Genomic DNA, 26,298 nt, shown 5'->3' on the forward strand with positions numbered 1-26,298 from the left:
AAAGGTAACTCCAAAATTCTTAAATCAGTTATGTACTACTACTATTCTTCCTGATGATATTTTTTCCTAAGATGATATTGTATATACATGAATATGAGCTTGTAGATGAATACTAATAAAATACCATAGTAGCAGACACTGTTTGTAACCTGTACAAATCTGCTTTACTGGCCCAGTGCACTTGTCCTCAGCTCCTATAAGTATTAGCTGCCAACTACTCACACCTGCCCCTTTCTCCAGAGAATTGCCCTTGACCAGATGACAACTCCCTCTCCTAAGAGATTATGCACTCCTTAATACCACCACCAAAGGGCTATCATGTCTAATTGGCAACTGATACAGAAGGTCCCCTTGCCTCAAGAGGGGGAAATTAAACTACACAGCCCCCTAAGGTATCAAGAAGGAGCTAGACTCCAGCTGAGACCATATCCTTGCTTAGCTCTGCCCTATCCTACTTCCCTCACTCCCTTTCTTGTGAAAACACACCTTTAATAAACCACTTGCACAAGAATCCCATCTCTGGCTTTACTTTTAGAACACCTGATTTAGACAGTGAGTACCAAAGTGGTCCTAGGATACACACTGTAGTGATGCAATAATGAATTTAGCTCACTTGCTGTCTGGATGGGAAAGAGGATGCCCTTACTGGTGGCAGGTGGAGTACTGATAGTCCCTAGAATGCTCTAACAGTGCAACTGTTAAGATTTCACTCGTGGTGAACTGGGATAATATCTAGGTGGAAGGAAATGCTCTGGCTTATACAGTAACTTTGGCATTGGAGTGGTAAAGGGGAAACAGTGGTTACAAGGAAACGAGAAGTAGGTGACTGTTGACCATCACTGGTGCTTTGAAGAAAAAAACTGTAAGCTGTGGTAATCAATCACAAATTCAAGGCAAACCTCAGGATCTGATCACAAAACCAGCACAGCATTCATAGAAGGTTGAATTCTTAGCCCTGGCAAGTCTCCTACATCAAAGACAGGGCTCTAATAGAAAAGAAATGGAACTCTGAGTTAGGATGGGAATATAAGGAAGATGAACTTGAGCCTTGAAACCCTGGGTTCCCCTTGAATGTTCCAGATCTGTATAAGTGGTCTGCTTTTCCCTTATTAGAGGATAGCTCCCTGCCCCATTTGCTGAAATCATGACAAGACCTCAGAAGAAAAGGCAAATCTTGCCTTTCTCAGGTCCTGTCCCCATCTCCCCTTCTGGCAAACAGAGCAGTAAGTCTGGTCAAGTCTCAACATGGTCTGACTGTGGCAGTGCTAAGCCTGCTATGGGATGAGAGGAATTATAGACCAAAGGAACTGCAGGAACTGAGTAACATGTACTGGCAGGAATCAGGAGTATATATATCTGAGAGTAAATTGTGATGATGTTAGATCAAGGGGGAAAGAATATAAAGCTAGATAAGGGAGAGTGTCACTATGGATTGGGGTATTCTCCCATGCTGCTGTCATGGCTTTTCTAAGTTTGGAAAATGTCATGTTCCACTTTAAATGAAGTGGATGATAAGAAACGGCAAACTGTAGGAGAAGGGGTCAAAAGTCTCTGAAAAATGAAATATTGGAATGAGTCTATTATATAAGGCCAGTGCATTTCAGCCCCACCTGGGGATGGCCTTGAAAGAGTGTGGCATGGGCAGATTCTACTATGGGATAGAAATTTGGGTAGTACCCAGGGTGACCCACTTTGTGTGAAGAGAGAAGTGGCGTGAGGTAAGGATAAACATAAAAAATGACTTAGCTAATTAGTCAGGGGCCTGGAAGGAACAAGACTGGATGACTGGGTAAAATGAAGCCTGAGGGAAAAGCATGTGCATGGGTCTCTGGGAGTAAGCACAGAGGGCATGTTAGTGATCACCAAAGTGTATCAACTATGGAAGAAGCACTAAAGAAATAAATGAACAGGATGATAGAGCCAATAGATGTTACTAAGCTCTTAGGTTATATGAGTTTAAATTTCTTCAGTTGTAAAAAGAGATAATAATATATAACCCTACTTATATAAAAGGGTTTTTACAATTTATAGAAATGAACATTAAATCACTCACTATATCAGTGTTTCCTCTGTTGTTTTAGAAGGAAAAATTAAATGTCACTTCTTTAACATATACAAATTTTGCCAGGGAACCATTCTTGAAATTGACTGATGTCTAATTTCCTGGCTTCTCACACTGAGCAGATTCATATACAGATTCATTTAAATCATTATTTTTACTAATAGTGAAACATTATTAGACATATTCTACATATTCTTTATAGAACTTAATGGAGTAGATTTGTCAAGACTATGTTTAAACTTGCCTGAGATATCCAGAAGGCCACTAATGGCATTGTAGCTCATGAGCCCTGCATGGGGCTTCCGGGGTGCCATGTTATGTGCTGAAGCAAAGGTAGGCCAGCAAATCCCACTTCTCCCACCTTTTATGAAAGAAAGAAAGTTAATAAGATTCAAATATGCACCCACATGAACACCAAAACTGAACTTCTAAAATTCTCACCTGATGGAGGTCTAGCACTCCGATGGGCGGCAGAAAGTTCAATATTGGGATCATCATTAGTTAGGACATCAGAGCAATTAAATCCAGGGCTACTTCCAACAATTAATGCACTCTATTTAAAAAAAATTCAAACAGTACAGCTTAAATAATAGCTTTTCCTCAGGAAAAATATGATAATGGATAATACTGAATTCCACCATAGCAAAACACAACCTTGAAGTTTGAGGAAGGGATCATTCAAAAAGCCAAGATGAAAAGGATATGACTTTATGCCCTGAGTGGAATGACAGTCAAACTGGGAAGGGAAAGACAGGTGGGTAAATTATTATAATGACATGTTACGTTTCTGTGATAGAAATATGCCCAGGGAAGAGCAAGAACAAAAAGAGGAGAGAGTATCAATACCATCTAAGCTAGTTCAGGAAAGATGTCATAGAGGGAAGGAAAATTTCACTAACTGTGGCAAGATTAGCAGGTGGTACGCAAGAAGATGTGAGGGGAGCAGGGAGGAGAGGGAAAGATAGAGCACTTCCTGGAGGAAGACAATGAGAACAAAGACAAGGAGGTTTCGACTTGCTGGGCTTAGAGGTCAAGGAGATCATTCTTATCGGAACTTCAGTAATTTTACCCTTTCTCCTTATTTTGGCTGTATTCATTTCTTACCTTAATCTGCACTGTTTTACTGGAAATTTTGTGAGATACAGCAGCTGGCATGTAAATCATTGAAGAAATGGCCATCCCATTGTCAACCAGAGTCACATTATAGATATGCACACTCTCTGTGGTCTGTAAAACAACTTGTAGTTTACATAGTAAAAAATACAATCATAAAACAAGATAAATAATCACCACCCTGGATCACATTTACCTGAAAATAAATTCCATAATCCCAGCATGTCCAAATGGTAAATCCCTGTATAAGAGAACACCCAGGAAGGCCATCTTGGTTCATATAAATACCATACAAACCTCCATGGGCTTCATTGTCAAACCACTTTTCCATGGGATTAGACTGACCTTGTAAAGAAATATGAAAACAGAGAATTAACATTGTAAGTCATGTCCTAGAGCTTTATAAGAAGTATGATAAAGTTAAAATTTTTTAAATTAAATGTATAAATCTTATGTAAATTTTAACATGAAAATTAAATATTGTTATGGCTTACTCTACTCAGGATTTAATCTTACCTAATTTGTCCCTTCACCATTAGTATGACTGCAAAAGTTTGGTTTAGTTGTTAGCACATTTAACTTACTATCTCTCATTAAACACGAATTTCATGAGAAAGTGCATGGTGTTTGGATTCAAAGAAGGCTAACCCTGAAACACAATGATACCGCTTGCTGTTTATAAAATGCTTCCCCTGCACACCTTTTTGTTGTTGGTGCCTCCCGGTCATCTCATTTTCAAGTTAGGTGTCACCCCCTTACAAGGCCTTCTCTGACTACCTGATTCAAAGTAGCACCTCAGTTCCTTCACAAGGCCACTAACATTATTTTCACTTGAAATTTTATTATTACTTATTCATGAATTATCCATCTCCTCTCTCCTATTAGAAATGTAAGCTTCATGAGAGAGGACACGGTGTTTATCTCATTCACCACCATATTCCTAGGGCCTAGAAGGTCATGCAGAGATAGGTGTTCATTTAACTATCTGTTGAATTGATGTACGTATGACCTTGGAACATTGTTTAACCTTTAAGACCTCAGTTTCCTCAAATATAAAAAGTTTTAATACCTAATTTAGAGTAGTCTCAGAATGAAATGAAATAACCCACATAAAGTGCCTCAATAAACGGAAGCTATACTCATTATTAATATATAGGAAACCTGAAGTAGATTTTTTATGAAACTTTACTTACGTACAAAACAGATCAGCAATCTTAATAATTCCCTCCTAACCATGCACATATTGGAGGCTTCTCTATAAAGAGCAGCATCACCCCCTACAGGTTACTTAGTACCAGCTCTCTTGACCAAGTCTCCTGGTATCTGAATTCCTCCTATCCTCTATTGATTTTCCTTTCTTCCTAATACTTTGGGGTTGAAATTTTACTTGTCAACTGCCTGGATTCTGTTTTGTTTTCTCCATAAGAAGCTGTTCACATGTCTCTCCCTTGGTTCCATATAGTGTTGCCCCTGGGACCCAGTGTGAGTCATGGTTCCCTTCCCAGCCTCCCAGCCTCCGGCTCCCAGTCTCTCACTTGCCTGGGAGGTTCACTAGATAGGCTGGTGTCCCCGTTCCAGGAACTTAAACCCTCATTTCCTCAGTGATGTCTCTTATTTCAATTTCTCTTAATCCCAAACTTCCTTGTAAACACTCTCAATTATTTAGGAATATCAATATAGTCAGTGAAATATACATATTAGTAAATATTCATATTCACGGATCATATTTTGACTTGAAAAAATCCAGGACAACACTTCAAAGAAGTTGCAGAAAAATGACATATTTTAAAATTTTAGTCAAAGAAAACTTTTAAACTGCTGAGAACTAAAATATTTAATAACAGTATATATCAAGGAATCAGTTAAATTTGTTGGCAGTTGTTTTATTCCTTCAAAATGTATTTACACAAGAATAAAATTAGCTTAAGCCCAATAATTTTTGAGTTTCCAGAAAAATGCTGATTTACAAAATGCTGATTCAAAGAATCTTAAAAATAACTACACTGAGATAAAAAAAAATCAGCTGTACAAGGGATATAAAGTTTTCAGAGAAAACCCCATTTCCTCTGAGTTTCTCAAGAGGTAAAGTCTGCAGCTCTATTACTCATTTTATTTTGATCCGATAATTCATTTACCTAGTTGGAAAACCAAGAGGTTATAAAAAGTTATACAATATTAAGTCACCAGTCACCCTGTTACTACTCACCTGTTTTGGTTTTTTTGCTTTTATACTTTGTGTCGCTTTATGTAAACACAAATAACCATATATACTCCTATTTTCTTTCCTTTCTTCCACAAAACATACGATAAACAAAACAGTATATATATAGAGAGAGTTGTATATAGAGTTATATATAGTTGTATATTGTTTTATATATATATATTCTGCAATCTCCATTTATCACTTAAGAATATCCTGCAAATTTCTTTCTCCATATCAATACATCGATATGTATCTTCTTCCCTCATTTTGAGAGGTGCCTAGTGTTCCAATATCTGGCTTTATATAACTAGTCCACTGTACTGGACACAAGGCAGCTTGCAGTTTCCTGCTAGCACACACAATGTTGTGATGAGTCACCTTGTTCACAAATCATTTTGTAAGTGTTACAGAGGCAAATATTACTTAGATTGCCAGAAGTGGAAATGTTAAGGCAAAAGCAAATGCTCCTATAATTTTGGCAGCTATTGCCCCGTTCCGCTCTGTAGGGGTTATATTGTTTTGTCATTCAATCAGCCAGAACATTACACAACGTTCTAGTTTCCCTAGACTTGCCAAAAGAGTAGTTGTTCAGTTAACTTTTGAGTTTTACTCCTCTAATAGAAATATAGCTGAGAACTATCTGTTCATGTCCTTTGGCTTATTCCATGCTTGCAAGTTTAAATGCACAAATAGTGAGCATTTATTCCTGTCAAGAGGAAACATGCAACAGTGTCATATCCCTGTAAACATGTATCTCTAAAGTGTTGCTTTTATGAAAGTGGTAGTGGGATGAGGTACTCACTGTTCCAACACCAGCTGCATCAAGAACTGAAGTGGCTGCTAGAGTTTTTGGATCATAAGCATGTAAAATTATCTTTAAAAGCCTATTCAGGGGCACCTGGGTGGCTCAGTCGGTTAAACGTCTGCCTTCAGCTCAGGTCATGATCCCAAGTCCTGGCTCAGTGGGGAGTCTGCTTCTCCTTCTGCCCCTCCCCCTACCACCCCCTTCTCCCGCCCCACTTGTGCTCTTCCCCACCTCTCAAATAAATAAATAAATAAATAAATAAATAAATTCTTTATTTTTTTAATAAATAAAATCTTTTTTAAAAAAGCCTATTCATTTTTTTTTCATAGACTCAATGCTTGTTGAGTTCTTTCAGTACCCTGGAGGAGGAGATATTACATATTGAACTAACAAACCATAATTATTTCTAACAAATTTGGACAAGGTATTTCTTAGTTTTAGTGACTCTGTGCCGAAAGACTTACTTGAGCAAGGTTCACCATCAATGCGGTATCCCACCCTTCCAAATCCAGCCACGACGTTATTTTGTAAGACTGTATTGGTCCCTCTGTTTATCTAGTACAGTGAGAAGGGAAAGGCTATGGGTCAGGCTCTTACACAACGGTACAGGGAGAGCAAGTCTGCGACACATATAGGAAAACTAATTATGACTACCCTGTAGGAGGAAAAATTAATTTCATTATTCAACCCATTCACATTTACATTACAAATGAAGTATTGAAATTACCTTAAGTTCTTGGTGTAAAATCATCACTAGACACTCTATGCCTTAGATTTCATTAGAAAACAGCATTAAAGAGATTTTTTTTTTACTTCAGTCACAAAATCCCCTGGGTTTCATTCAAAATTATAAGCCATAGACCAAATTCCAATATTAGAGCAAGGTTAGTAGGATTTTATCATTCTTTGGTTATATTACATTACCACTTTGATTTATTAAGAGAAAACTAAGGCAATTATAGTGGATCATAAGACTCAGTAGAAGCACTTACTAGTTTAAATAAAATCTGCTATATTAAAAACAGGTTGAACACAAGTGTTAGGTAGTTACTAAACAATTTTACTTTACGAGCCCAGTCAAGGGGGCAAAAAAATGAAAAGTATAGAGCAAAGAAGATTTAATTCTTGCCTCTGGTGTCAGCAAAACAGTCAAAATCTCAACTATTTAAAGTATTAAGCACATTTATTTATTTATTTATTTATTTATTTATTTATTTATTTACAGCAACCTTGCCAGCATTTTATTTTACCATTCTTTAAAAATTTAACATGTTCTTCACTAAGTAACATCCAGATTAACCTTAATTTGCCTCTCCTAGGTGACAAGTGAGGCTGGACATTATTTGTATTTTCTGGACATGTTATTTGCTCACAGACTGAGAGATAATTTATTACATTTATTGACCCCCACAGGACAAAGGAAGAGATGTTTCTGAAACTGGGGCCTGACTGGTTCCTGCTCCTTGTGCAGGGCCACGTGCATCCCAGCACCACCCTGCTGGGGTTGAAATTGCTACTACACTTTTTGGCAAGCCCCTCCCTCTGCAGGAAATTTAAAGATGGCCTGTGTGTGGGATCCTGGGTGGAGAGTAGCTCTGAGGGTAAGCACCTTTATTTTGATATATTATGATAAGAGAACAGAGTTAAATGAAATTCATAAAAGTAAAGTCAGTTCCTTTTCTTTCAAAAGATACAGAAAACTTTAAAGATTTGGAATTGACATTGGATTATATTCTCACATCTATAAATAGGATGAAAAGAGAACATTCTCATAAATGTATACCAAGTTCCAGGCCTTCAGGTTTTACTTAAGGTGATTATTACTAGTTGCACAAAAACAAACCTCACTCCTTATCCCATCTTCCCAAAGAGCTATTTTTTAAATTTCTTTTGGCTCTTATGGCATAGGAAGTAGAAAAAAAACAAGATGGAGCCATGTGTCCTCAACCTTTTTTCTGTACTTTCTGTTTGCTTGCCTGCAATCTCATCCTACACCTGATGGCCTACAGTGATTGAAGAAACTTCATGGGGACCAAGAAGGGTCCAATTAGTAATACTAGATAAGAATAAATAACCTCACATAATCATAAGAATTTTAGATGAGAAAGGAACTTTAGAGATTCTGTAGTCTATCAATTCTAATTTTCCGTATGATGAAGGAAACTAAATTCAGAGTTAAGTAGTAATATGTGCAAGGCACTCAGTCAATGAGCAGCAGAAGACCCTGTACCAGGACTTGGAAGTGATAATTAATGCCTGAGAAGCAAGGAAGTAAGAGAATTATTTAAACCACTGGACATCAACACAAAGAAAAATTCAATGGCTGTGGGAGCTCACATCTCTCAAGAAAATTTATTTACTCCTTTCATTAGCTCATTTTATTAATTCATCAATCTTTATCTAAGGAGAAAACAGTTTTCAATAATATTTTAAGACAGTTTCTACAGAATTTATAATCTGTGGTATATAATCTGTAAAGAAATTACAAATCATAATTTAGGATACTCTTGTAAAGTTATGTCATTATTTTATATAATTATAAATCACCCTACCTCAATTGCTGCATGCCAGAGAGTTGAACTTAAATCTTTTCTGTTTTGGTAGGTTCCTGGCCAAACTGAAAGTGCAACCAAGTTTCCTCGAACTCTGTTGGCATCCCCCCATATTCTTATACCTGCAAAAAATGAATAAAATCCCCCCAAATACATACAGATTTGTAATGAGTACTATGGGGAATGTCTTTCACGTTTCCATGAAATTAGTTTTTCTAGTTCGAGCTTGACTAATCAATCTCTTAAATTTTAGAGTATGCCCTTTGAACTCTACCTCTTTAATAATCTAACTGCTTTAGACTCTTCTGGGGTGCCTGTTAAATATGTGGGTTCCACATATGAGGATCCACCTCAGATTTTAACAAACACCAATTCTGTATACATTAAATGAGTTTGTTTTATGCTTCATACAGATATTCAAGAAAGGATTACCTCCTAAAATCAAGCCCAATTTTTATAAAATAGTAACATTTATTTGTGAGTAATCTTTTTGACTGATAGGTAAGGAGCATTTTAAATGTCATAGTAAAAAAGTCATAGTAATTTAAACTATTGATGATTAGATAATTCACACAAGATCATGGTCTGGTAAATAACTCTTCTAGAGTTGTACTGTCCGATATGATAGCCATAGCCACGTGTAACTACTTAAACGTAAATTAAGTACAATTAAAATGAAAAATCCAGTTCTTCAATCATAGTAGCAACATTTTAAGTATTCGTTGGCTGCATGTGGTTTAGTAATTACCATACTAGCACAGATAGAGGCCATTTCCATTCTCTGAAAAAGATCAATTGGACGGCATGGCTCGAGTGTTTTCAGATAAGATTGTCTCAGAAAGCATATTATTTGGACAAAAAGATTATCATACTACCTTCCCCCACTGTAAAGTGAATGACGTTGTCATCTATGTCCAATCCATCTGTCCCAAACACACCAATTGCTGGGGAAAAGCCATTGTGAAAGGCACAGCCTCGAATATAGGATGAGCCATGTTCTTGAATCTATAAAACATCAGGATTCAGTGAACGTTTTAAAATAAAATTAAAATACATTTAAAGAAAAAATTTGAAGTAGGTGATTTTCAGGAAACAAATCTTGATAAATAAAATACTCAATTCACATTCCATCAAAGAAGATGATTTCCCTGTAGATCTTTTAATCCTGGGAAATTTCCATATCTTCAATTTATGATTAAATAAAGCAAAATGCAGATTTAAATGCAGATAAAAAATTCTGAAGTACTTTTCTATGCATTTTTATTTCTATCATTACCTATAAAACACTATGGAGCTAAAAATTATTTTTCAGAATACTTTATTATACGATAAGCAGGGACTTTTTTTAATTACAAAAGTTGATACTCTAGGCAGGGGGTTACAATTCAAAGGTCTGTAGGAACCAGCCAACGAGTAAGTAAGTAAGCAACGAGTAAGTAAGCCAACCTCAAACCTACAAGATTATTTTTTATTTTCATAAAAAATATGTTCTCTCTTATTTGTTCTTCAATCACCAGCCTTCTAAGCACATCTCTTTTCCCACTTTTGACAGAAGCATGGATATACAGACATGCTTTTCATTTGAGAAATGCAAGCAACTCACTTTGTTCAATAGAAACTATTTGTAAATAGTTTTGATCACTGCAAAATAAAGTGGAGTTATGAAATAATATCATAGATCTTTAATTCTTTTCACTTCTGTGCTCCTTTTTGTTTGCCTGTTTTTTTTACTGACTTAAAAAAAAATGTGTGAAATGGGTAAATCAGATGCTGCTATGAGTCTAAAAAAGTTGATGGAAAATGTATCTAAGAAAGTTATATTAGATCATCACCTTAGCAATTCTAAGATATGACTTTTTAGTAAACTTAAATAAAATAAAATCAGGGGTGCCTGGGTGGCTCAGTCGTTAAGCGTCTGCCTTTGGCTCGGGTCGTGGTCCCAGGGTCCTGGGATTGAGCCCCACATCGGGCTCCCTGCTCTGCAGGAAGCCTGCTTCTCCCTCTCCCACTCCCCCTGCTTGTGTTCCCTCTCTCGCTGTGTCTCTCTCTGTCAAATAAATAAAATATTTTTAAAAAAAATAAATAAAAATAAAAATACTTTATTTTGAATATATGCGAAAATTGAAGTACAAACCTGTCCTAAGTTAAGAAATGTTACGGCGTATCTTGGATCCGTGCTATCCCTGAAGCCTTCTTGACCACTGTGATAAAATTCCACGTTACTTATCCTTGCATTTCCTGGCAGGGCAGGAAGGAAGAGTGAAAATATTTTTTTCTTGAAACAGAATAAAAATTTTTGAAAAGCTACACGAGTTGTAATTTTCCAAATTGCAAATTTGCTTTCAACTTTTTCACGGAAATCTCATTCATTTTTCTTTGCTCCTTTAATCCAAATCAGGCAGTGTTTCTGAATTTTTTTTCACTGCCCCCCACGAGAGCCTTTTTAGACTTTTTCTTTCCTAATAGCCTCCCCTCCCCATGGAATTTAATACCTCAGATATACTATATATCTGTTAATGTACAGTGCCTCTTTGGAGGGCCACAAACTATTGCTCATCTAAATTTTCCTGTCCTGGGGCACCTGGCTGGCTCAGTTGGTTGAGCATCTGCCTTCGGCTCAGGTCCTGGGATGGAGCCTGCTTCGGGCTCTTGGCTCAACAGGGAGTCTGCTTCTCCCTCTCTCTCTGCCCCTCCCCCTTCTCATGCACATGTGCGCTCGCACTTTCTCTCTCTCTCTCTCACTCACGCTCTCTCTCAAATAAATAAATCTTTTTAAAAATTACATTTTTTGTCCTGCAAGAATAAGTTTTCATCCCCTTGGTAGTGATATTCTTCCTGTTGAGAACGCATGACATAAAGCACAAGATATAATCTACCTGACAGTTCAGTTTTGACGATCTAAAGAGATTTGAAGGGCATTATCTTTACATAATCCTTTCCAGAATATGCATTACCAAGTATCTGCTCATCAGTGTGTCATAAGTACCACTGAGGTGACAAGAAGCAATTTCACAGATTAGTAATAATAGCAACAGCAATCCATGGGAGAGTACTCTGTGCCAAGTGCTGCACTAAGTGCTTAAAAGGCAATTTGTGGTTTAATTCTCATACAACGTCCTGTGAGTTAGGAAATTTTACTATTCTTATATTTGATATAAGAAAATGGAGGCACAGAGATTCATGGCTGGTAAAAAACAGCAGGGGGTATTCCTTGTTTCAAAAACTGATATTTAATAAAATGCATTAGAGAAGAGTTGCTTTGTATTAGAAGGGAAAAGCCTGTCTCAGAATCCATGAGCCAGCAATTGGATATACGGTGGAAAATATAATAATAATATCATACAGAGAAAAAATAGTTACTACAGACCATCTGGCCTACAAAAGCCATAGATGTTTACTAACATCACAAAACAATTTACAGAAGCAAGGAAAGGTTGTCATGGGAACAAGTCCATCATGGGATTTGAAGTGGATTAGTCTCCAAGGTGTGGATTAGTATCCAAGGTCAGAGCAATTTGATTCGTCTAATAATCTATTTATCTATCTTTAAAATGCAGAGCACTATGAAGATTAAATGAGATAATATGTGTTAAATGCTTGGTATAGTGCCTGGAATATCAGGATCATCATTACTGTTATCATCATTAGTTAAGCTCCTGTTGACAAATTATGACCAATAGGTAGAAGCTATAGTGAGACGGCTGCTTGCTCAATATAAAGGTTTTCTGAAAATAGAGCTGTTGCAAAATGCAATAGGCAGAATTATGAACAAGGACCTGCTAAAACATTCAAGTCAAGAATAAACGACTGGCCTCTGGTACCCAGATTGTGGGATCCAAACATCAGTTTCCAATAAAAAGAACCAGCATTACTTGGAGGGATGACTTATTTCCAGGCTCAGAAAAACAAAACAAAAAAACAAAAAAACATGTGTTTGTCATATCAGAAAGTGAAGAAGCTAATGAAACTTAAAAGGACAGAGGCATCAACATGAAAATTGAAGGTCAGTGGTGGGGCATTTTCATTTGTGAATGGCAATTGGGCATTTCCAGTATCAATAAGATTAACAATCACAATCCATATATGGATTAGACCATACAGTATGTTTAAATCCATAGAGCTTATAATGACGCTAATAACAACAACAACAAAAAAAATGCCTGTCACTTTTGGAGAATGACTGGGAATCAACTCACTATTTCAAAAACTAGCTAATAATAGGAAAGAATCAAGCATTTTCCCTACATTTCCTATATAAAATATTTCTCAGGGTAATCAAATAGTTGACTGGGGAAGCTTCTCTTTACAGAAATATTCTAGATTATAAATTAGGTGGGAATTGTAGAATTAAAATATCACCATTTTAAACCTCCATAATTTAATAGATCCAGGCAATGATCATTAATGGCTGCTAACTTCACAAACGGAGACATAATCAAACATTGTGTCTACTAATGGAAAAATATACCATCAACTATGAAGAAGTCTTGCCTAAAAATGGAGTTTGATTATGATCAATTTTTTAGTTCTACACTACCTATGATAGAAAATACAAAGGAGACAGGCTTACACTCTAAGGATGAGCCACTAAATTCCAGACTGTTGGAAATACTATAGAAGAGATGATCTAGCTTCTTTTCTAAATAAACTATAAGGGGAGATAAATGAATCAGAGATTTGAGATTCACAACAAATTGCAGCACGGTCTTATTTTGATCTTGATTTGAACAAAAAGAATACAAGCGATGGGAAGGAAAGACGGAAGGAGGGTAGGAAGGAAGGAGAAAGAATGAACTGGGGGAATGTGAATAATCACTTGATGATAAGGAAATATTATTAACATTTTTATGTCTGATACTTCTTGATATTTTTAAAGAAGTCTTTTAAAGTTACATACTGAAATATTTTTAGATGAAATAATATGTGATTGCTTCATTCACAATACCCAAGATATGGAAACAACCTAAGGATCCACTAATGGATGAATCGATAAAGAAAATGAGGCATATATGAACAATGGAATATTATTCAGCCATAAAAAGAAGGAACTCTTACCATTTGCTACAACACAGATGGACCTTGAGGGCATCATGCCAAGTAAGGTTAAGTCAGAGAAAGACAAATACTGTATGATGCTTATATGTAGAATCTAAAAAGGTCAAAGGCATTAAAGCAGAGAGTAGAATGGTGGTTACCAGGAGCTAAGTTAGTGGGGGGGGGGGGGATTAGGAAGATATTGTTTAAGGGCACAAACTTGCAACTAGTGATAAATAAGACTTGGAGATCTAATGTACGACATAGTGATTATGGTCAACAATACTGTATTATAAGCTTCAAAGTTGCTAAGAGACCAGATCTTAATTGTTCTTGCCACAAAAAAGACGTAATAATTAGGTGACATGATAGAGGTGTTAGCTGACACTACAGTGGTAATCATATTGTGATATGTAAATGTATCAAACTAAATACAGTGCATACCTTAAGCTTACACAGTGCTATATGGCAATACAAATATATATGTGGTTGTGTCAAAATAACCCAGGGGCTTAGAGAGAGTGGGTGGTCATGCAGTTGAAATAAGATTGACCAAAGTTGATCACTGTGGTAACTAGTGATGGGTACACTGGGATTCATGATACATTTCTCTATGTTTGAAAATTTTGTATATGTTTTAAATTTTCCTTCACACAAAAATAACAGATCTATCGCACTTTTTATAAACAACTTCCATTCGGGTGAGAGGCTGGGCTAGCTATTACCTAAGGTTTTGTTAGTTTGATAATTTTTATTGTCTATGAAGATAAAATGAGTAGGAAAAATGTTACAGATTTGCTTTTGGAGGGTAGCATGTTAGCTTACATAATCCCTCTCAAGAAATATTTTTCTGTGTTAAAAACAAGACAACCGGCGCAAACTGAAGAGTTGATTATGCTCAACCCACATCACCAAACCGAGACTGAACTTACAGTTCCTCTCTCAGAAATGGAATCTTTTTTTTTTTTTTAAAGATTTTATTTATTTATTTGAGACAGAGAGAATGAGAGAGAGAGAGCATGAGAGGGGGGAGGGTCGGAGGGAGAAGCAGACTCCCTGCCAAGCAGGGAGCCCAATGCGGGACTCGATCCAGGGACTCCAGGATCATGACCTGAGCCGAAGGCAGTCGCTTAACCAACTGAGCCACCCAGGCGCCCCAGAAATGGAATCTTAAACCAGTCCATCAGGAATCACCTGATCAGCACTAGTTAGGTAAGGTGCCTGATTAGCCCCTGCGATCCCCTAAGGGAAAGTAAACTTTCAATAACCAGTTTGTTTTTTTTGCCTAGTATTCCTCCCCTGTTCCTATTCTCTTCTGCCTATAAAAGTCTTTCATTTTGCACAGCTCTTTGGAGCTCCTTTTTATCTGCTAGATCAGATACTGCTTGATGCATGAATCACTGAATAAAGCCAGTATGATCTTTAAAATGTACTCATTGAATTTTTTTAACACACGAGATCCTAAAAAGAAGTGTGAATAATTTAAGAATTGACTGAACATAGAAGAGACCATGCTATATTTCAAATCTGTACCAACCTTTAAATGTCATCATATTCTGAGTGAATGAGCTGACCAGGACACGTGCACCAAAAGATTCCTTGAACCAACCTGGATAATCTTCACCAAGTATTTTGATGTTCCTACTCAGTATTCCAACATCAGCTGCTAAGGTATAGCTCTGACCTGTTCCAGGAACATGGTATCTTTCAGCTGCAACAGAAGGACAGCTAGATTATTACCAATGCTGAAAAATCCCTGTGTTTATTAGTCCCTTTGTAATTCACAGGCCACATAACTTTCTAATATGCATGAATTAATTAGATTTGCACGCTTAAACATACATAGATGGCAGACTGAAATTATGATCTTTTTATTTTTGTTCTTTCCAAGTTTTCACTTAAATTTCAGTTAGTAAACATATAGTGTAATAATAGTTTTGGGTATAGAATTTAGTGATTCAACACTTACATACAACACCCAGTGCTCATCACAAGTGCCCTTCTTAATTCTCATCACCCATTTAAGCCATCCCCACACCCAACTCCCCTCTGGTAACCATCAGGTTGTTCTTTATAGTTGAGTCTTTTCTTTTTTTTTTTTTTCTGTCTTTTTTCCACCACTATGTTCATTTGTTTTGTTTCTTAAATTCCATATATGAGTGAAATCATATGGTATCTGTCTTTCTCTGATTGACTTATTTCGTTTAGCATAATACTCTCTAGCTCCATCCACATCATTGCAAATGGCAAGATTTCAGTCTTTTTGATGGCTGAGTAACAATCCACTGTGTGTGTGTGTGTGTGTGTGTGTATTACCTCTTCTTTATCCATTCATCAGTTGATGAACATTTGGGTTCTTTCCATAATTTGGCTATTGTTGATAATGCTGCTATAAACATTGGGGTGCATGTGTACCTTTGAATTAGTATTTTTGTATCCTCTGGGTAAATACCCAGTAGAGCAATTACAGGTTCATAGGGTAGTTCTATTTTTAACTTTTTGAGGAACCTCTATACTGTTTTCCAGAGTGGCTGCACCAGCTTGCATTCCCACCAACAGTGCAAGAGGGTTCCCCTTTCTCTACATCCTTACCAACACCTGTTGTTCCCTGTGTTGTTAATTTTAGCCACTCTGACAAGTGTGAGGTGATATTTCATTGTAGTTTTGATTTGTATTTCCCTGATGATGAATGATGTTACACATCTTTTCATGTGTCTGTTGGCCATTTATATGTCCTCTTTGGGTGTTAAGTTTAATAAATTCTTTATAGATTTTGAATACTAACCCTTTATCAGATATGCCATTTGCAAATATCTTCTCCCATTCCAAAAGCTGCCTTTTAGTTTTGTTGATTGTTTCCTTCACTGTGCAGAAGGTTTTTATCTTGATGAAGTCTCAATAGTTCATTTTTGCTTTTCTTTTCTTGCCTCTAGAGACATATTTAGTAAGAAGTTGCTATGGCTGATGTCAAAGAGGTTGTTGCCTGTGTTCTCCTCTAAGATTTTAATGGTTTCCTGTCTCACATTTAGGTCTTTCACTGATTTTGTTTTTGTTTTTAAAGATTTATTTATTTGGGGGGGGGGAGAAGGAGAGGAAGAGAGAAAGAAGCAGACTCCCCACTGAGCATGGAGCCTGACCTGAGGCTCAATCTCATGACCCTGAGATCATGACCTGGGCTGAAATCAAGAGTCAGATGCTCAATCAACTGAGCCACCCAGGTGCCCCTGCATTTTGAATTCATTTTTGTTTATGGTGTAAGAAAGTGGTCCAGTTTCATTCTTTTGCATGTTGCTGTCCAGTTTTCCCAACACCATTTTTTGAAGGGACTGTTTTTTAATTTTAATTAAATAATTAAATTTAATTAACATATACTACATTATTAGTTTCAGAAGTAATTTAGTAATTCATCAGTTGCATTAACATTCAGTGCTCATTATATCAAGTGCCCTCCTTAAGGCCCATCACCCAGTTACCCCATTCTCCCACCCACCTCCCCTCCAGCAACCCTCAGTTTGTTTCCTATAGTTAAGAGTCTCTTATGGCTTGTCTCCCTCTGTTTTCATCTTAATTTTCAATCCCTCCCCCTCCGTTAATCTGTTTTGTTTCTTAAATTCCACATATGAGTGAAATCATATGATATTTATCTTTCTCTGACAACTTATTTCACTTAGCGTAATACCCTCTAGTTCCATCCACATTGCTGCAAATGGCAAAATTTCATTCTTTTTGATGGCTGAGTAATATTCTATTGTGTATATATGCCAACTCTTCTTTAACCATTCATCTATTGATGGACATCTGGGCTCTTCCCATAGTTTGGCTACTGTGGACATTGCTGCTATAAACATTGGGGTGCAGGTGTCCCTTTGAATCACTATGTTTCTATCCTTTGGATAAATACTTAAAATAGTGCAATTGCTGGGTCATAAGGTAGCTCTATTTTTAACTTTTTGAGGAACCTCCATGCTGTCTTCCAGAGTGGGTGTACCAGTTTGCCTTCCTACCAACAGTGTGAGAGTGTTCGCCTTTTTCCACATCCTTACCAACATCTGTTTTTTCCTGACCTGTTTATTTTAGCCATTCTGACCAGTATGAGGTGGTATCTCACTATGGTTTTGATTTGTAATTCCCTGATGCCAAGTGATGTGGAGCATTTTTTCATGTGTCTGTTGGCCATTTGTATGTCTTCTTTGGAGAAATGTTTGTTCATGTCTTCTGCGCATTTCTTGACTGCATTCTTTGTTCTTTGGGTGTTGAGTTTGATAAATTCTTTATAAATTTTGGGTATTAGCCCTTTATCTGATAAGACATTTGCAAATATCTTCTCCCATTCTGTAGGTTGCCTTTTAGTTTTGTTGACCGTTTCCTTTGCTGTACAAAAGCTTTTTATCTTGATGAAGTCCCAATAGTTCACTTTTGCTTTTGTTTGCCTTGCCTTTGAAGACAGTGTCTAGCAAGAACTTGCTGTAGCCAGGGTCAAAGAGGTTGCTGCCTGTGTTCTCCTCTAGGATTTTGATAGATTCCTGTCTCACATTTAGGTCTTTCATTGATTTTGAGTTTATTTTAGTGTATGTTATAAGAAAGTGATCCAGTTTCATTCTTCTGCATGTGGCGGGTCGATTTCTGGGTTCTCTCTTCTATTCCATTGATCTATGCGTCTGTTTTTGTGCCAGCACCATACTGTCTTAATGACTATAGCTTTGTAATTATAGCATGAAGTCTGGAATTGTGATGCCTACAGCTTTGCTTTTTTTTTTTTTTTTAACACTGCTTTAGCTATTCAGGGTCTTTTGTGGTTCCATACAAAATTTAGCATTGTTTGTTCTAGCTCTGTGAACAATGTTGGTAGTATTTTGATAGGGACTACATTAAATGTGTAGATTGCTTCAGGTAGTATAGACATTTAACAATATTTGTTTTTCCATTCCATGAGGATGGAATGTTTTTCCATTTCTTTGTGTCATCTTCAATTTCTTTCACCAGTGTTTTATAGTTTTCAGAGTACAAATCTCTTACTTCTTTGGTTAGGTTTATTCCTATACTGATTTCTGTATATTGATTTTGTATCCTGTGACTTTACTGAATTCGTGTATTAGTTCTAGCATTTTTTGGGCAGAGTCTTTTGTTTCTTCTATATAGATCATTGTGTCATCTGCAAACAGTGAGAATTTGACTTCTTCCTTGCCAATTTGGATGCCTTCCATTCCTTTATGTTTTCTAATTACTGTGGCTATGACTTCCAGTGCTATGTTAAATAACAGTGGTGAGAGTGGACATCCCTTGAGTGTAGAGAAAAAGCTCTCCATTCTTCCACATTGAGGATGACATTAGCTGTTTTTCATATATGTCCTTTATTATGTTGTTTCCTCTGTTGGGGGGTTTTATCATGAATGGATGTTGTTCTTTGTCATACGCTTTTTCTGCATCTATTGAGAGGATCATATGGTTCTTATCCTTTCTTTCATAAATGTGGTGTATCACATTGGTTTATTTATGAATATTGAATTACTCTTGCAGCCCAGGAATAAATACTACTTGACCGTGGTGAATGATTCTTTTAATGCACTGTTGGATTCAATTTGCTAGTATTTTTTGAGAATTTTTACATCCATGCTCATCAGGAATATTGGCCTGTAGTTTTCTTTTTAGGGAAGTCTGTCTGGTTTTGGTATCAAGATAATGCTGGCCTCATAGAATGAATTCGGAAGTTTTCCTTCCATTTGTATTTTTTGGTATAGTTCGAGAAGAATAGGTATTAATTCATCTTTAGATGTTTGGTAGAATTCACCTGTGAAGCCATCTGCCCCTGAACTTTTGTTTATTGGGGGATTGTGATTACTGATTCAATTTCTTTGCTGGTTATTGGTCTATTCAAGTTTTCTTTTTCCTCCTGTTTCAGTTTTGGTAGTTTACAAGTTTCTAGGAATTCATCCATTTCTTCTAGGTTGTCAAATTTGTTGGCATAGTTTTTCGTAATATTCTATTTTTTTGTATTTCTGTAGTATTGGTTGTTATTTCTCTTCTCTCATTTGTGATTTTATTTATTTGGGTCCTTTCTCGTTTCTTTTTGGTAAGTCTGGCTAAGGGTTTATCAATTATATTAATTTTTTCAAAGCACTAGCTCCTGGTTTCAATGATCTGTTCTTTTTTAAATTTCTGTATCATTTATTTCTGCTCTAATCTTTATTATTTCTGCTCTAATCTTTTTTTTTTTTTTTTTTTTTTACAGAGAGAGACACAGCGAGAGAGGGAACACAAGCAGGGGGAGTGGGAGAAGGAGAAGCAGGCTTCCCGCTGAGCAGAGAGCCCAATGTGGGGCTCGATCCCAGGACCCTGGGATCATGACCTGAGCCGAAGGCAGACACTTAACGACTGAGCCACCCAGGTGCCCCTGTTTCTTATTCTTTTTCTACCTCCATTAGGTGTAAGGTTAGGTTGTTTGAGATTTTTCTTGCTCCTTGACGTAGGCCTGTATTGCTATATACTTCCTTCTTATGACTGCTTTTGCTACATTCTAAAGGTTTTGGACCATTGTATTTTCATTTTCATTTGTTTCTATGTATTTTTTAATTTCTTCTTTGATTTCCTAGTGCACCCATTCATTGTTTAGTAGCATGTTGCTTAACCTCCATGTGTTTGTGGTCTTTCCAAACTTTTTTTTGTCACTGACTTCAAGTTTCATAGTGTTGTGGTCAGAAAATATGCATGGTTATGATCTCAATCTTTTTGTACTTGTTGAGGCCTGATTTGTAACCCAGTATGTGATCTATTCTGGTGAATGTCCCATGTGCACTTGAAAAGAATGTGTATTCTGCAGCTTTAGGATGAAATGCTCTGAATATGTCTGTTAAGTCCATCTGGTCCAGTGTGTCATTCAAAGCCATTGTTTTCTTGTTGATTTTCTGCTTAGATGATCTGTCCGTTGCTGTAAGTGGGTGTTAAAGTCCCCTACTATTCTTGCATTATTATCAATGAGTTCCTTTATGTTTGTTATTGATTGTTTTATATATTTGTGTGCTCCCATGTTCAGGGCATAAAAATTTATAGTTGTTAGATCTTCCTATTGGATAATCCCTTTTATTATGATATAGTGCCCTTCTTCATCTCTTGTTACAGTCTTTGTTTTAAAAATCTAGTTTGTCTATATAAGTATCACTACTCCAGCTTTCTTTTGATATCCATTTGCATGATAAATATTTCTCCATGCCCTCGCTTTCAATCTGCAGATGTCTTTAGGTCTAATGAGACTCTTGGCCGCCTGGGTGGCTCAGTTGGTTGGGCAACTGCCTTCGGCTCAGGTCATGATCCTGGAGTCCCAGGATTGAGTCCCGCATGGGGCTCCCTGCTCGGCAGGGAGTCTGCTTCTCCCTCTGACCCTACCCCCTCTCATGTGCTCTCTCTCTCTCTCAAATAAATAAAATCTTAAAAAATAAATAAATAAATAAATAAAATGAGACTCTTGTTGGCAGCATTTAGATGTGTCTTGTTTTTTTTATCCATTTTGACAACCTATGTCTTTTGATTGGAGCATTTAGTCCATTTACATTCAGAGTAAGTATTGACAGATATGCATCTAGTGCCATTTTACTACTTGTTTTGTCATTGTTTCTGGAGATTTTTACATTCCTTTCTTGTCTCTGTCACTTTTGGTCTTTCCTTTCCCCTCAAAGATTCCCCTTTAATATTTCTTGCAGGTCTGGTTTAGTAGTCACAAACTCCTTTAGTTTTTGTTTGTCTGGGAAACTCTTTATCTCTCCTTCTATTCTGGATGACAGCCTTGCTGGATAGAGTATGCTTGGCTGTAGGTTTTTCCCATTCAGCACATTGAATATATCATGCCACTCTCTCTGGCTTGCTAAGTTTCTGTTGAGAGATCTGCAGCTAGCTTAATGGGTACTTCCTTGTAAGTTAGGGACTTCTTTTGTCTTGCTGCTTTTAGAATTTTTTAATCACTATATTTTGCAAATTTAACTAAAATATGTCTTGGTGTTGGCTTGCTTTTGTTGATTTTGATGGGAGTTCTCTGTGCCTCCTGGATCTGGATGTCTGTTTCCTTCTCCAGCTTAAGGAAGTTTTCTGCTATGATTTCCCCAAATAAATTTTCTACCTGCTTTTCTCTCTCTCTCTCTTCTTCTGGGACTCTTATGATACAAATGTTAGTACATTTGATGGAGTCACTGAGTTTCCTAAGTCTATTCTCATGATCCATAATTCTTCTTTCTCTCTTTTGTTCTGCTTCAGTATTTTCCATTATTCTACTATATCACTTATTTGTTCCTCTGTTTCTTCCATCCTTGTGTTCATTGCATCCAATCTGTTTCGAATCTCAGTTACTGCCTTTTTCACTTCTGACTGATCATTTTAAAACTATTTCATCTTTTTTTTTACTATTTTATCTTTTAAGGGTCTCCCTGAAGTCTTCCATTCTTTTCTCAAGCCCAGCGAGTATCCTTATGATTGTTGCTTTAAATTCTCCATCAGGCACATCACTTATGTATGTTTCCCTTAGATCTCTGGCCATGTCCTTATATTATTCTTTCATGTGGGATGAATTCCTCCATCTCGCCATTTTGTCTAAATCTCTGTCTTCTTCAGTGTGTTAGAAAAGCCTGTTATATGTCCGGCTCCTTAGAGCAATGGCTTTATGAAGAAGGAGGTCATATAGTGTCCAGGCCCTGGCACTTAAAGGAGTGTCTCTAGTGCGTGCTGTGTATACTCTGCTGTTGTGTGTTGGCTGCTCTATCCTTCAGGCCTGTCATCTGCAGAGTTTCTCCTTGCCTGCAGTGGGCAGTGTTTGGTCCTTGGCCAGAGTATGGCAAATTTTTAACTAGGTGTGCTCTGGTCTGCTTGTTAAATGAGACCTGATGCTACTTCCACTAGAATTGAAACCCTGCAGACCTCTCTACTCAGAAGACATGGTGTGGGCAGGGGTTTCTGATGGTCTTCTGGGGAAGGGCCTCCTGTATTGGGAGTGAGGCACACTTGACCAAGAAGGGCCATACTGGCAGAGCACAGGGATGTGCAACTTGGTGTAAGCAGGTTAGGCAGCCAAGTGTCAGTGCTGTGCTGTTTACCACCGGTGGCTCTGCATTTATGCTGAGGGGTGGGAGTGGGAAATAGCACCAGGCAGCTCCTTTGTCCCCAGAGAGGAATCATCGTGCATACTGCCTCTCAGGGAAGCACTCCCAGAAGGGCAAATAATCTCCGTACTGTGTGTCCCAGGCATTTTTCAGAGCACTGTTTCCACACCATCCACCCCCGGGTTGTATGCCTGCTCTTCTCTCTAGGAGCAGTGCAGTGTCCCCTTGGCTCTATCCTAGCCAAGACTCCTGACTTTTAAAACTCCAGGCTCTGTGGACGTGATGTGGGCAGGGGCCTGTGCTGGCCTTCCGGGGGAGGTCTCACTGCACTGGGATGGAGGCAGGCTTGACCCAGAAGGGTAGTCATGCCAGAGCGCAGGGCTGTGGGACATGGAGCACGCAGGCTAGGCAGCGGGGTGCTGGGGCTGAGCTGTATTCTGCAGGTGCCTCTGAACCAGCATATGCTGAGGGGTCGGTGAGGGAAATGGCGCCTGCTGCTCTTTTGTCCATGGAGAGGCATGTCCTAGAAAGCTACCTCTCACAAAAATGCTCCAAGAAGAGAGAACAGTCTCTTTGTGTTTTAGGCATTCCTCAGATCCTGCCGTCTCTGCCCCACTCCCCTTGCTTGCCTGCCTGTCTTCTCTCCAGGAACAGGGCAGCGCCCTCAGGGCTCTATCCCAGCCGACCTTTAAAACTCCACTCTTCAAGCCCCACTGCTTGCAAAAACTTGTGAAAATCAGCCCCTCTGCTTTCCTAGCCAATGGTTTTGGGGAAACGTTCACCATGTACTCTCCCCTGTGTGCTAGGCACTCTCCTGCCTTTCTCTGCGATCAGGGCTTCCTCCCCTATGCAACACCTGGGATCTGTTTCTCCCCCAAACCAAATTTCTGCACCTCCTACCTTCCTCAGTGTGGCCTCTTCTCTCCTAGTTGTGAACTTTGTTCTGTCAGACTTCAGAATGATTTCTTGGGTATTTAGAATGACTTGGTAATTATCTAGTTGTGTTTGAGGGACGAGATGAGTCTAGGGTCCTAGTACTACATCGCCATCTTAGATCCCCTCATGATATTTTTAAATTTATAACATGAAATGCAATTAAAAGCATTTCTTCTATTTACACCAAAAAAATATTATAATCAGCAATCTTTTAATAACTATCTTAGATCCCCCCATGATACTTTTTAATTTAGGACAAAGATGCTCTTGAATCAAAGGTTCTCAAAATTCACTGTGCATAAGAATCACCTAGTGGGTGCCTGGGTGGCTCAGTTAGTTAAGTGTCGGACTCTTGATTTTGGCTTAGGTCATGATCTCAGGGTCGTGAGATCAAGCCCTGTGTGGGGCTCCCCACTCAGCGGGGAGTCTGTGTGAGATTTGCTGATTCTCTCTGTCCTTCTACCTCTGCCCCTCCCCCACCCTCCCCACCCCACACCTGTGCTCACACACTCTCTCTCTCTCAAATAAATAAATAAATAAATCTTAAAAAAAAATCACCTAGAAGCTTGCTTAAAGCAGAAAGTGCTAGCCTTGCCCCACAGGATGCTATACAGTAGTCTTCACTGAATATTTGCTGAATAATTACAAAGGAGAGCATTAAAAATGTGAATATTTCAAGACATTTTAATTACATATCTATTTAGTTAAAAAACAGCCACTTACCAAGGTGAGTGTAGGAAAGGGTATCATTGAGAATGAGAATTTTCTGGTCATGCAGGATTTTAACGATACTTCTAGTTTCTGTCTGGTGGAAATCATAGCTTGTGGTTGTTATCACAATCTCTTCTCCCTCCTTAGAAAAATTCAAGTGCCAAATTCAAGAACAATTTTTAAAATAGGTTTCTATTTCTTAATAATAACTGTTAAAAAATTCTAATTTAGTTCATATCTGATTAGCAACATGGTATTATCAGAAGGAACAAACTATATATTGAGGTCTCTAAAAATAAATATGCTTGGGTTTGATCTTTTTTTTTATTATGTTATGTTAATCACCATACATTACATCATTAGTTTTTGATGTAGTGTTCCATGATTCATTGCTTGCGTATAACACCCAGGGCTCCATTCAGTACGTGCCCTCTTTAATACCCAACACCAGGCTAACCCATCCCCCCACCGTTTCTCAGAGTCCATAATCTCTCATGGTTCGTCTCCCCCTCCGATTTCCGCCCTCTTCATTTTTCCCTTCCTGCTATCTTCTTCTCTTTTTTTTAACATATAATGTATTATTTGATCTTAAGAACTCTAAATTTTGATTTATCTCAGCATTTCCTCAAATTTAATTCAGTCATTAAATAAAATCATAGGCAATATACTTTTTAAAAATTAAATGGATCAAAGCAAATATATTCATATTTTTATTAAAAACTGGTCAGTACAATATTCTTAAGACTTAAAAATATTTCCCCAGACTTTTTCTTTTTACACAATTACTTATTACTTGGTATTCCTGAAATGTGGGAAAGACACACATAAAAAACTTTTTTTACTCAAAAACTTCCCTATTTTCCTTTCATAACTAATATATAAATAATACTCTTTATATATTCTGAAGGCCCTTTAAAGATCCCAATTTTTAAATGCCTGCTATCAGGTAAGCTTTTGAGTACAAGCTAATACAAAATATACATTTCTCATCTGATTAATCCTATGAGAAAGTAAATGTCCATGAGAATAAGAAAGAAACCTTTTTAAGCTGACCCACTATGTGTATTCAGTTCCCACCACATACTATCTCCCGTACCTGCCAATCCACAGCATCTATTAGAGATAGGACTTTGGAACCTGCCTCTGCAGTTTCTGAGAGCTTAGTTTTATATATTGAACGTGGAATTCCATGAAGATCCAGTTCACCAAACACCCCTGAAGGAGAAAAACTTCTATTTATTTACCACATAGTACTGAGTTAGTTGCTAGTATAAAATGAGACAATACACGGATATATTTTAATAAGTGATTGGACATTTTAGAATGAATGGAATGAATTTGGATTATCTGCTCAGGGTGATACAAGAAAACTTTGACCCTCTGACCCACTTCTAGGAATCTGGTCCCTAGAAATTAAAGCCAGTGCACAAGGATATGTGAATGAGGATGCCTACTACTATAATATTTGAAAATATTGGAAAACTGGAATAAATCTAGTGTACATCAATAAGAGAATGATGGAAACTAATACAGTAGGGTAATATGGTTTAAAAAGGAAGACTGTTATCTGTAAATATTGATCTGGAAAGATATCCACAATATGTTAACTGAGAAATAAAACTTAGTATCTTTAGTTTGACATGTAGACACTGTTAACTATCAACACTCGTTTCCTCATGATGGGGTAGAATTGGAAAGACGTATTTTTTTTTTAAGATTTTATTTATTTATTTGACAGAGAGAGACAGAGCGAGAGAGGGAACACAAGCAGGGGGAGTGGGAGAGGGAGAAGCAGGCTTCCC

General features: G+C 37.5%; 1 protein-coding gene across 1 annotated transcript in view; it reads right to left on the reverse strand.

Moving 5' to 3' along the window:
- The window catches only part of PKHD1L1 (PKHD1 like 1), a 151,353-nt gene that overhangs the window by 26,222 nt on the left and 98,833 nt on the right, over positions 1-26,298 (reverse strand). The window contains exons 57-67 of the mRNA XM_045896035.3: positions 25,593-25,711; positions 24,509-24,638; positions 15,307-15,480; positions 10,870-10,973; positions 9,611-9,740; positions 8,736-8,857; positions 6,648-6,738; positions 3,372-3,520; positions 3,167-3,289; positions 2,504-2,615; positions 2,307-2,423 (exon numbers count right to left, since the gene is read on the reverse strand). Of these exons, the coding sequence (XP_045751991.1) occupies positions 2,307-2,423; positions 2,504-2,615; positions 3,167-3,289; positions 3,372-3,520; positions 6,648-6,738; positions 8,736-8,857; positions 9,611-9,740; positions 10,870-10,973; positions 15,307-15,480; positions 24,509-24,638; positions 25,593-25,711 (1,371 nt within the window). The remainder of the gene's footprint in view (positions 1-2,306; positions 2,424-2,503; positions 2,616-3,166; positions 3,290-3,371; positions 3,521-6,647; positions 6,739-8,735; positions 8,858-9,610; positions 9,741-10,869; positions 10,974-15,306; positions 15,481-24,508; positions 24,639-25,592; positions 25,712-26,298) is intronic.

This window comes from Mirounga angustirostris, unplaced genomic scaffold (assembly GCF_029215605.1).
Source record: "Mirounga angustirostris isolate CCGP_5_RB_7025 unplaced genomic scaffold, mMirAng1.0.hap1 SCAF_4, whole genome shotgun sequence".
Taxonomy (NCBI): domain Eukaryota; kingdom Metazoa; phylum Chordata; class Mammalia; order Carnivora; family Phocidae; genus Mirounga; species Mirounga angustirostris.